The 11,037-nt window shown below is 36.3% G+C and overlaps 1 protein-coding gene across 1 annotated transcript; it reads left to right on the top strand.

The window, feature by feature from the left end:
* Positions 1-3,973: 3,973 nt before the first annotated feature.
* Positions 3,974-10,842, top strand: LOC111577580 (dynein regulatory complex subunit 4-like). Its single transcript, XM_023283925.3, has 11 exons — positions 3,974-4,094; positions 4,376-4,471; positions 6,471-6,668; positions 8,592-8,792; positions 8,899-8,953; positions 9,043-9,245; positions 9,573-9,728; positions 9,897-9,986; positions 10,114-10,323; positions 10,406-10,471; positions 10,568-10,842. The coding sequence occupies exons 1-11, from the start codon at positions 3,984-3,986 to the stop codon at positions 10,649-10,651; spliced, it is 1,470 nt and encodes a 489-aa protein (XP_023139693.2). The 5' UTR covers positions 3,974-3,983; the 3' UTR covers positions 10,652-10,842.
* The last annotated feature ends 195 nt before the right edge of the window (positions 10,843-11,037 follow it).

The following is an 11,037-nucleotide window of genomic DNA, read 5'->3' as shown; positions in this document are numbered from 1 at the left end:
CTGAAACTCTCAGTCGGATCGAGGTCTGTTCTCTGACTCTGACCTTGTCCTAAAACCATTCTGTGTAGCTTTGGCTGTACGCTCCAGGTGCTTGTCTTGCTGAAAAACAAATCATCTCCCAAGTTGCGGTTCTTTTGCAGACTGCATCAAGTTATCCTCCAGGATTTCCCTTTACTTTTCTGCATTCATTTTACCCTCTACCTTTACGAGCTTTCCACGGCCATCTGCCGAGAGACATCCCTACATCATGATGCTGCCACCTCCATTCTTCACAGTGGGAATGGTGTGTTTTTTATAATGTGAGTGTTCATTAAACAAAGCGTCTACTCTGATAGCTAAAAAGCTTATACAGAATCAGAAAAGACTTTATTTATCCCCAAGGGGCAATTAGGTAAATTATTGGCTCCTAAGACCAAATATTCTTCTTCTAGTTGACTTCAGAGTCTTTCACAAGGTGTCTTCTAATCTTGATTTAATATCAGATTTTTTCTACAGTGCTTCCCTTTGCCACTCTGGTGAAGAACGGGTAGTAATTTTTACTCATAGGTGACTTGGTGGCCTCTCTCCATGGTGTCTTTCTTGCAAAGTCAGTCAGGTTTTAGGTCCTGCTGTCAGCAGATATATACATGTGCTATATTCCTTTAATTCCTTAACAATAGACAGGTCTTTTCTACTAAATGCCTGCACCTTCCAAGCCTTCTGAAACAGTGTTTGACCTTTGATCAGCGATGTTGCTGGGTCAGCCGTGCTTGAAAATAAATGGTTTAAGTAAATGTGGATACACAGTTGTTGAATACTGAGAAATCATTGTGGTGAGCTGGAGTGTATCCCAGTCAGGGTACACATGACACAGGTCACTAGTCCATCACAGGGTTAACATGAAGAGACAGACATCCAGGACCTCCCACAGTTCAAGTCAACAGTTAACTACCTTGCAGTAGCATCATTAACTCACAGCTATGTTCAGATATGTGGATATTCTGAGAGCTCTGAAGTAACATTGATAGTAGACCTAATTTTTGCAGGCTTTCAGTGGTTCTAACAAGCAGACTAGATCAGTTAACTTCTGCATATGCATTACATGAAAGTCCTTAATGGTACTAACTTGTAAAATACAAATGCAGTCTGACTAAATAGAAACTAGTGACCCTTTCAGCTGTATGCAAGAATGGGAGAGCAGTAAGAAGATAATTAATCACCACTCTCTCCATCCGCTTTGCTGTCTTTACAGAGCACACATTTTGACAGGTCATAGCTGTAAAATTACAGGTAAATTAATAACAACTTTGTTATTGTGGTGTCTCTGTAAACAAACAATACATAATACCATGGTGCTGGAGCAGGAACACTGAAGCAGTTCTGCTTAGGGCCCCAGAAGGCCTTGAATTGGCCTGAATGCTTTTCAGGTGGTTTCAGTTACTGTAGCAACACCTGCAGGCTTTTTGTCCTTTTGTTGGCTCAAAGTTAAATTTCCAACCAGGCAACTTTCCTGACTTCTGGACCCTCTGAGGTCCCATAACTCACACGTTCACTGCATGTCAGTTGGTTTTTGGCAATTTATTCCATTCGTTATGTCTGTGTAGATTTTCATTCAAGTCCATTAGAATGTTAGTTAATGATGTATTCACATGGTGCCTTTTGCTTGATAAAGTTTTCTTTAATCATATTACTAGAGAGGCGGTGACACACAGAAAAGTTGAATCCAAATCATGCTATTTCAGCATGAAGGTACTATGAAAAATTACTAAAGATGCCTGAGCAGTACGCTGAAAAAAATATTGTTTTTAGCAGTTTTTAATATCTATTATTTTAAAACAACTTACTATTATTTTACAGGTTGTCCCTGTTTTGTTAAAATCACAGATAAAAGTCTTAATTTATGTTTACTATTAAAAGAACAGTAATGTCTTAATCAAAAATCGGTATTTTTATAAATGGTAATTTGTTCTTTTACAATGTTAGACTGTAGAACTACACTATTTTGTACTACTGTATTTAAATCAACACAAAATATTGTGATTTTACACAAAAAGTAATATATTGAGAACTTAAAAATGGTAAATCATTTTAAAAAATATTATTTTACTTATTTTTCCTGTTTTGTTACGTATATGTATAATACCTAGCAAAATCACAAAAAAGAAAAAAATCTTTTAATTTGCATGTTGACTGTAAAAAGAACAGTCCAGAAGTAAAAATAGCACATCACATACAAATCTATTTAAATCAGCTAAACAAAATATTTCTAATTGTTTTACTGATATTTGCTATTACTTTCTTCATTATTGCTTTTTTTTAACATTATAGTATTCCTCCATTTAACATAGTTTGTGGCACTCTTACTGCTAGATTTATTTATCTATTTCCATAAAGTATAAAAGAACTTGATAAAAAAAAATTTAAATAGTCAGACAAATACTAAATACTGAAGGGAGCTGTATAACATTACTGGAGATCTCTTCAGTGTATGCCTCCAGCTCCCCCTGCTGAGTAAAACTTCCTAATGTACATTTGATGTATTTAAACAAACCTCATGCTATTTTGTTTTGCTTTGTTACTTACTATTTTTTGTGTGATTTATGACTGGGGGCTTGAAAGTAGTACGATTACTGGATGATTTTCATTTCAGGTATTTTCTTGGTTAATACTGAGCTCAGAATCATTTTACTGTTATGAAGAAATCAAAAAAGGGAGGTAAAACATCAATGATTTTAAATAGTCTGGCCTCACTAATATAATAATTCAGATAAATCACGTAACACTGCAACATAAGAGCTAACCAGTGGTAAAAAAAAAATGTATTATTGTTTTTCTGAAAGACCAACTAGCTGGCTTTAGGTTAAGCTTATGATGTTATGCTATATTAGCATGCTGTAGCGCTGTTCAAATCGTTAAAAAATAATAATAATCAAAAATACTTTCTATATGCCTTATCTAACACACACATTGCAAAGTCAGAACAACAAAATATGAAAAAATAATTAATCGTCGGCATAAATAACACATTTGTATTACTCTTGTGACTTGTGACATATTTGTTCACTTAAGCATATTTTATGAGTACATATTTTTTTTAAAAGTCAGATATATTTTAAATAATTGTATTTTTCATTGTAGTTATATGTAGGTTGAGGTTGGACATAATTTATTACAGTTTTTCTCAGTCGCTAAATTTCGTTGTACTTTCGTTGTACTTCTGAACAATGATAATAAAGTCTCTTTAATCTTTTGTACATTTCTAAGATCAGAATTGAAATTCTCAAAACTACTTCTTCACATCATTCTGTCACTTGTACACATCAAAAAAGCAGTTTCTCATTTCTATGAACAAGTTGCAAATGCTTTCGTACATCCATGCAAATGATTCTGTACAATTCTCTGCTGTTTCCTACATTATTAATTGCTTCTGTCATATTGATCTAAATGTATTATAATGGGTCTCTGTTGAATAGTCTCACCCCCACAACATTTAGGAATTAGTTCATTACATAAGTCTTTACATGCAAAATGGGTGAACAAGTTGTCATAATATGTCAAGGATATTTCTATACATTTCCATTAGACTTTTTTTTTCTAAATCTGTCCTGAATTGGTAAATTGCTCCCAGGTGAATCTTGAAATTCTCTAACGAAGGGAAATGAGTGAAGGGTTAGGCTTTTCTGAAATCGCTCAAAGACGCAAGAGAAGATATTCGTGATGTGGATGAGAATTTGTGGCCCAACAGAAAGGAACGTCAGGAGGTGTAGGAAGACTGCACTGTAATTCCTACAGCACTGCATGTACAGTTTTCCCTAAGGAGATAGTCCTATGTTCACATTTCTACATTTGTTCTTTCTTTGTGTCGAGAAATGTACCAAAGCGACTGAGAAAAACTGCATAAAGAGCTCAGCTTCCTGTTCCACTCTGTGCTCTGATTGGACAGCTTGTTCCTGCCGCCCCGCCCCCTCCTGGTGGGCTCTCTGTTGATGTTGCTATAGTAACGGATGTTTGCGGCTGGGAGCTTGAAACAGAAGCGACTTTCTGAGTTTCACTACTGTGTTGTCTTCTCCAAACATTGCCCGTTTCTCCGCACTATTTTCGCAGTATATACTATGGTGAGCAGAGAGTTATTTACATTATTTAATTACAACCAAGCGGCTTCACAGAGCGCTAACGACAGTAAATACTAACGCTAGCTGTTAGCTACCTAGCAGCTAATGCCTGGCTAAGTGTATGAATTAATTTTTTCAGCTACTTGTCATTGACGTTGACACCGAATATGCAGGTAGAAAGGCTGCTAGCGGATTTTGAAGCTGTAGTTCGTCCTTTAAATAAACACATGGTTGCTACATAAGCAGCAATTTTAAACTTAAATGATTATGTTGACTTTTTCCAGCCACCCAAAAAGAAAAGTACAAGTAAAACGCCTGCAAAGGCAAGGACGCCGACACTGATAGATGGCCTTACCAAGGAGGAGATGTCCAAGGAGCAGGTCAGAGCTGAAGTGTGATGTGTGTGGAGCGATGCTTGCTTGTTTTATGTCAGGAGGAAAGAAATGTTTCCTGCTCAAAGTGGCCTGTGTGTTAAAGGGGTATCCTAACAAGTTCGTACTGCACTTGCCTACAGCTGATGGACTTCCCAGAGACAAGTTTAACCCTGGTGTCATCCTTGACCCGTTTTCAAGTTTCAAAATGTGGAAAAAAATATATTTTCAACTTTTACTGATATATATATATATATATATATACACACACACACACACACACACACACACACACACACACACACACACACACACACACACACACACACACATATGTGTGTGTGTGTGTGTAGTCACTTTAGATATTTTTAGATTTTTTTGAAGATTTTTACTCATTTTCTGAAAATATTTACAAGAATTTTCTTGCCAAATTTGAGGGATTTTTTTTAAAATAAAAGTTTTAAGGGAAACTTTTAAGGAATTATTGGAATTTTCTTCCTGAAGGTTTTGCAAATTTTCAGAAATTTAGGGAATTTTTTTTGCTGAATTTTTGGATTTTTTTCAGACAAGGAAACAATATTTTTGGTGCCCGTAAATGAAGACAACAGGAGGGTTAAAGAACAATAAAAGTAATTGAGATGTCCCAACTTTGATACTGAACAAAATTAAAAAACCCAGCATGTAATATTTTACTGATCTCTTTTAACACCTCCCACCCTCTGCATCATACTGTGAACTCCTTAAGAAGCGACTTCAGCAACAGACTGGTACAGCCTAGGTGTAAGAAGGAACGCTTCCGCAGGTCGTTTATTCCAGCATCTGTCAGATTGTACAATGCCGCACTATAAACTCCACTGTGTACTGCTTACTGCTGCACTTTTTCTCTTCCCCATTTTAGACACGCATCCTCCTACTTATGTGCAATAACTGATACCTCATCAGTGCAATAACTGATACCTCATCCTCTTGTATATAATCTTCTACATATTTATAAGAAGAAAAAATCATCTGTATATAATGTTTTTTTCTGCAATTTTTGCACTGTGTTCCTTTTTCTTATCTATTCCTGCACTGCCTTTATACTTTTTCTTTGGAGCTGCTGTAACGGTGAACTTTCCCCACTGTGGGATCAATAAAATTTATCCTTATCCTTATCCTTATGTAGGGAAACAAGTATTTGTTCTTCCAACTTACAGCATCTTTACAACAGATGTAACTGTTGTCCGACATAGCCATCCAGAGCTGTCTGAAACAATTTCTTCGACAACAAATGGTGGAGCTATGGACATTCAGGGGCCTGGCTACAGCTCTAACAGACATTCCACCATCCAGTAGGCCAACAACCTGTTCTCGTCTTTTTCCTGCCATCTGTGGCACTGTGTCATTTGAGGAAACCTGCGTTTTAAGTTTGCCTTTTATAGTCTCCAGTCAAAGGAGTGTCTATGTACTGGTCACTCTATCTGATCACTCTCCTTTAAGCCACACTTGATTTGTGTGGGGATTAATTTAGTGCTGAACAACTTGTCACCAGTTAAACTTAAATTTTTTTGTGCAGAAGTGGCTAAATTAACCACTTTCTATCTAAAATAATGATTTGTTTTTGTAAAATTTTTTTGTAAGTCAGAAAAGATGAGTGTTTATTTTGTGGCTGCGTAGTTATTCATACGGGTCAAGCCCTCGAAACGCTACATATGACAAGTGACATCTTTTCACTAGAACCTCCAGCTGGCTGTTAAATTACCCAACAAGATTCGTAATGCAGATAGCCACCACAGAATCATCATCTCCAATCATTTTTTTCCTTCATAGTCACAGAAGCTCATATATGTCTTATATCACGGGCTGAGTAGAGAAGTAAATTAACTCAAGCTTGTTCAACAGACTGCCCCTTTAGGCAAAATGTGGCAATAAGCTACAATGCTCAGTTTTCACAGTAAACAAAGGTTGCTGGACATGAACATTGTCTGGCTCTGATGTGCCCACACTGCAGTGTATTTCTGTCTTGTAGCTGGAAGAGCACATTTTGCACCTTCGAGAGGAGCTGGATAGAGAGAGAGAGGAGAGGAACTACTTTCAGCTGGAGAGGGATCAGATCCACAGCTTTTGGGAAATCACAGAGAGAAACCTCGCGGAGGTCAAGGCTGAACTGAAGAACCTGGAGAAGGAGATAGAAGAAGATGAAGGCCGTCACAGAGTAGAGATCAAAGTAAGTTTAACACACAGATAGACTGTAGTTGCAAAACCACATTCAGCAGCTGGATGTTCTGAAAGTCGGTATTTTAAGACAGAACGGGTAACAAGACTCTTCCAGTTCAATGGCTGATCACATGTAGGCAGTAGATACTAGTTTTTTGCGTTATCCATAGAATCACACAGACATTTATGTGTCATTAATTTCTTTAGTGCTGTATATAGGTTGTTCTCTCAAAATTCAGAAAAAAAGCTTGTTATCACATCAAATTTACCAGATAACAGCACTTGGGTCAATATATAATTGCAGGACTTTTTGTATCATAGTTGACATTTTTGCTGTTTTCAGGCCTAAAATCAACATGGCCGCCTATAACCAAACACCACGTGGCATTTTTACAAAAAGATTCTTCTAAATATTATATATACAATTGAGTAAAATAGAAATTGAAAGTTATTTCTAAAGATATTGTAGTAAACCTGTTGACATGTCATAAATCTACACTTGAGTCACACACTACTTTATATTAAATAACTCAGAAAGCCTTGGAGTCTTGCCAGTCTTTTCTTCTGGAGGAAATGACATCATGTGGAGCAGGTCATGTGATCTGGAATTAACACACTTAAATCACTTCCTTGAGAGGTGTTTTTGTACTTGGTAACTTAGTTGAAAGTGATTTCTCGGACACAGATACAATTTGTTATTTTCCATATAAAATTTGATATCTATTGCCAAAAAAGAAATATCTGTCATGATTATCTCAACTTAATAAAAAGATCACAATCAAAACTATTATGGAATAAGCTCAATTCATTATTGTTTAGCTAATTAGACATTGGTTATTATTACATTTGGATGGTTATTTAGTTGACATTTTAGTGATATCCAGTCATTGTTTATCAATAAGTGATTGTTTCCGAAATAAATAATAATGGAATTTGTAAAAACATGATCATAATGAATATAAAAAACATATATGTATATATATATATATATTTACTTTTAATAAAAATGTATGCAAGATATATCCCATGGACTTCAAAAGTCCCTCAATTATATTTTGACCCACTTAGTTTGCCATCATTCCTATAAATCACTTGTAATAGAGCACTTTTAATATATTATTAAACAACTGCACCAACGAAAACATATTGAAAGTATAAATCAATAAATATCAGTACTTAATTCTTATTAGCATTCTAGATAAAATTCCATTGTATTTATTTGCTAGGTTGTGACAGAAAATTTGGGGTTGTATTTCCCAATATTTAGATTATTTCTATTCAGAGGTGAGTTCAAACATGACAGCACCTTGAGAATAAACCTCTTATTCTCAAGGTGCTGTCCTCCAAAAATTTGGTGTTTTGAATATATGCTGGTCCTTTTAATGAGCTTTTCTGAGGTTATAGATGAAATCAAATGCAAGAAACCAATAACTGTTGCAATCAGATAAAAGCATTAAGGTGTGTAGTATTTTCTTTTCTAACTTATTGAAGTAAAATAAAGGTTTCTGGTCAGTCTTCTTAGAAATGTGAGTTATTGAGAGTTTGCCACCTCATCACTGTGTTGACTTACCTGCTGTCTCGTATTCTTTGTGAAAATGAGTTTATTTGCTTTCTATAATGGGACATAATGAATAAAAGTTTGTTATGATAGAGGCCTCACTTGAGTGTATAATGATTATACGGATGAAATGGGGACATTGGGTCGGGTCACCCTACAGAGTATCTGTTCTTTGCTCGAGTGGGCGTAGGATTAAAAGGTATGTCAGGGCAGGAGATGGTGGATTTATGATGGATGCTACACTCTGCAGTACAGTGTGACTGTTTATGAATATTAGGCTTCCATATGAATTCTCAAGCAAGCAAAAATAATCTATGGGTGGAATTAACAGCTAAATCAGCCTCATGTTGCACATTTATATATTTTTACCACCAGGTGTACAAGCAGAAGATGAAGCACCTGCTGTGTGAGCACCAGAACAAAATCGCTGAGCTGAAAGCGGGTGTTTTAGTCTCCACTGAAATGATGCAGAAAGAGCAGGAAGAACTAGAGACGGAGCTTCATAAGAAAATTAAGGCCATCATGGTCGACATACAGGAGCTCGACAATGACAACCTCATCAGGGAGCTTGAACTGGTTTGTAGTACAAATCATGAGTGCATGTTAATGTTTCTCTTTGGCCTCATATTTCAAGAAGTAAACATCAGTATTACAAACACCACTTTGGCCATTATCTCAACAGAAACATGATGCAGAAATGACAACAATCAGGAACAAATGGGAAAAAAACCTAATGGGTAAATAACTCTCATTTTGAATAAAAATTAACGCCTCATACTGTCACACACTAAACGAGAACCATCATTTTATGTCACTATTTGTGTAGAAATTACAGCCAACAATGAGAAAAAGATGCAGTTGCTGCGACAGGAGCTGGACTACATGAAGAAAAATTCAACCAGTGAGCAGGAACACATGTGGAACAGCTACATCGCAGCTCTTAAAGAATATCACAACCAAGTATTCAGTGATGCTAAACTGGTTGTTAATCAAATGGAGGAGGATTTGAATACAGTCTCTATACTCAAGGTATCAGTACAAACACATTCAGCATCCTGGTTGAACTAACAACATACAAGTTTCAAATGCTTTGTGTAGGCCTGCAGCTCCTTAGTGTTCATTATTTAGATATCAATCTTCAATGTGCATTGCAATTCTCCTAAGAATTCGCCGGTGTCTTTGAATTTCCTGTTTTGATTGATAATCATTTGGATATCTTGTTTAAAATATCATGAAATACAAAATAGCCTTCAGATTTGAGATTTGAACTTGTTGACAGAATATGCTGCTTAGCTATTTGTTGCATAATTAGCTTTGAACCTGAATTTAATTTTTCACGTGGTGTGTTTCTTCAAGGAAGAAATTGCAAGCATAACCGAGAAACAGAAGGTGATGAAGAACGACCTGAAACTTGTTTCACTGGACAACACACGTCTTGCTGAGAGCATCTCAAAAGTCGAGAAAGATAATGCTGAAGTTGAGAAGAAAATTAAATACTACTCGGCGAAAAAGGTATACCTATTTGTGATTTTTTATTTTATTTTTTTTACATTGAGATTACTGTTGCTACTAGAACATTTACTGTATACTTGTTGCTACCAGTGTGTTGGTGTGTATGCATGTACCTTTGTAGCATACTGGTCACATGACAAGTGTAATTTGTTATATTGTTTTTAACAGGATCCCAGTAATACCATTGAAAAACTCAAAAAAAGGGAGCTGGAAAATTTGAAACGGGAACATGAGGTACTGGGAGAGAAATTCACGAAGGTAAAAGCTGAGGCTGAGCTGTGTCCTAATAGCTTGATTCATTGGTAGTAAGACTAATATTTTGTGGAATTGTGTGTATTTAATGTTTTTGTGAACGTTGTTGTGCACCATGTGCTCCTGTGCACAGCTTCAGATGGAAAGGGATGAACTGTACAAGGCATTCCCTCAGAATATTCAGAAGGTGCAGCATAAAGCAGATCAGGTGACCATGCTGCTGGAAAAGAAGCTGCAAGCCCTGACAGATAGTGTGGAAGATGTGGAGGCTGGGCTCTGCTCGGTGCTTTCGGCCTCTAACATAGACCAAACTGCCCTCAGTGGGGTCATAAGCAAAGCTGAGGTACTGTTACTTATCTAACATATCTAACTCAGTGTGTATTTTATTCATATTTGACCGTAAAATAAACTATTGTTGCTTGCAGGAAAATCTCATCTCCAGAAATACTGCCATCAAGAACTTACAGCACAAGAAAAATCTGATTGCCAAGGTTAGTAGTTTGTTTGTAACAGCATGAAATCAGTGGCGTTTGATCTGTTTCTGTGGTGTTCTTTATACCTAAGTGAAACAAATGTGTATCCTGCAGGCTCGTAGAGATTTGCTGCTAACCATTGAAGTGAAGCAAAGGGCTCTTGGTGTTCCTGTGGAGGAGCTTTGTGTAAATCCATGACAGCAGTCTTGCTAGGAGAAAAAAAAGTCTGGAGCAGGACTTGGATCTTGGGTGTCCTCCAAAATGAGCAGCAGTAAATCTAAAGATTCAGATATTTAAATCCTGCTTTCTTTGCATCAGATCTCATCAGAATCTTGCATGGTTCTGTATATCAAGTAGATATTCAGAAATAAATAAATGTTAGCATGGAATATTGTTTTCTGCTCATATTTATGATTGGCATCTTGTACTTAGGAGAAACTTATAGTTATAGAATTTCTGAGGAAAATGTGCATCATGTTTTTGATTCCCACTGCATTACACATATTTTTTTGTATGAATAATGAACACAAATCTAATCATATAGCTCATGGGCTCTGATGGTAAGTGCACTTTATTCTATGGCT

This window comes from Amphiprion ocellaris, chromosome 1 (assembly GCF_022539595.1).
Source record: "Amphiprion ocellaris isolate individual 3 ecotype Okinawa chromosome 1, ASM2253959v1, whole genome shotgun sequence".
Classification (NCBI taxonomy): domain Eukaryota; kingdom Metazoa; phylum Chordata; class Actinopteri; family Pomacentridae; genus Amphiprion; species Amphiprion ocellaris.
Note: the sequence above shows the minus strand (reverse complement) of the source record. Positions and strands in the feature narration are given on the sequence as shown.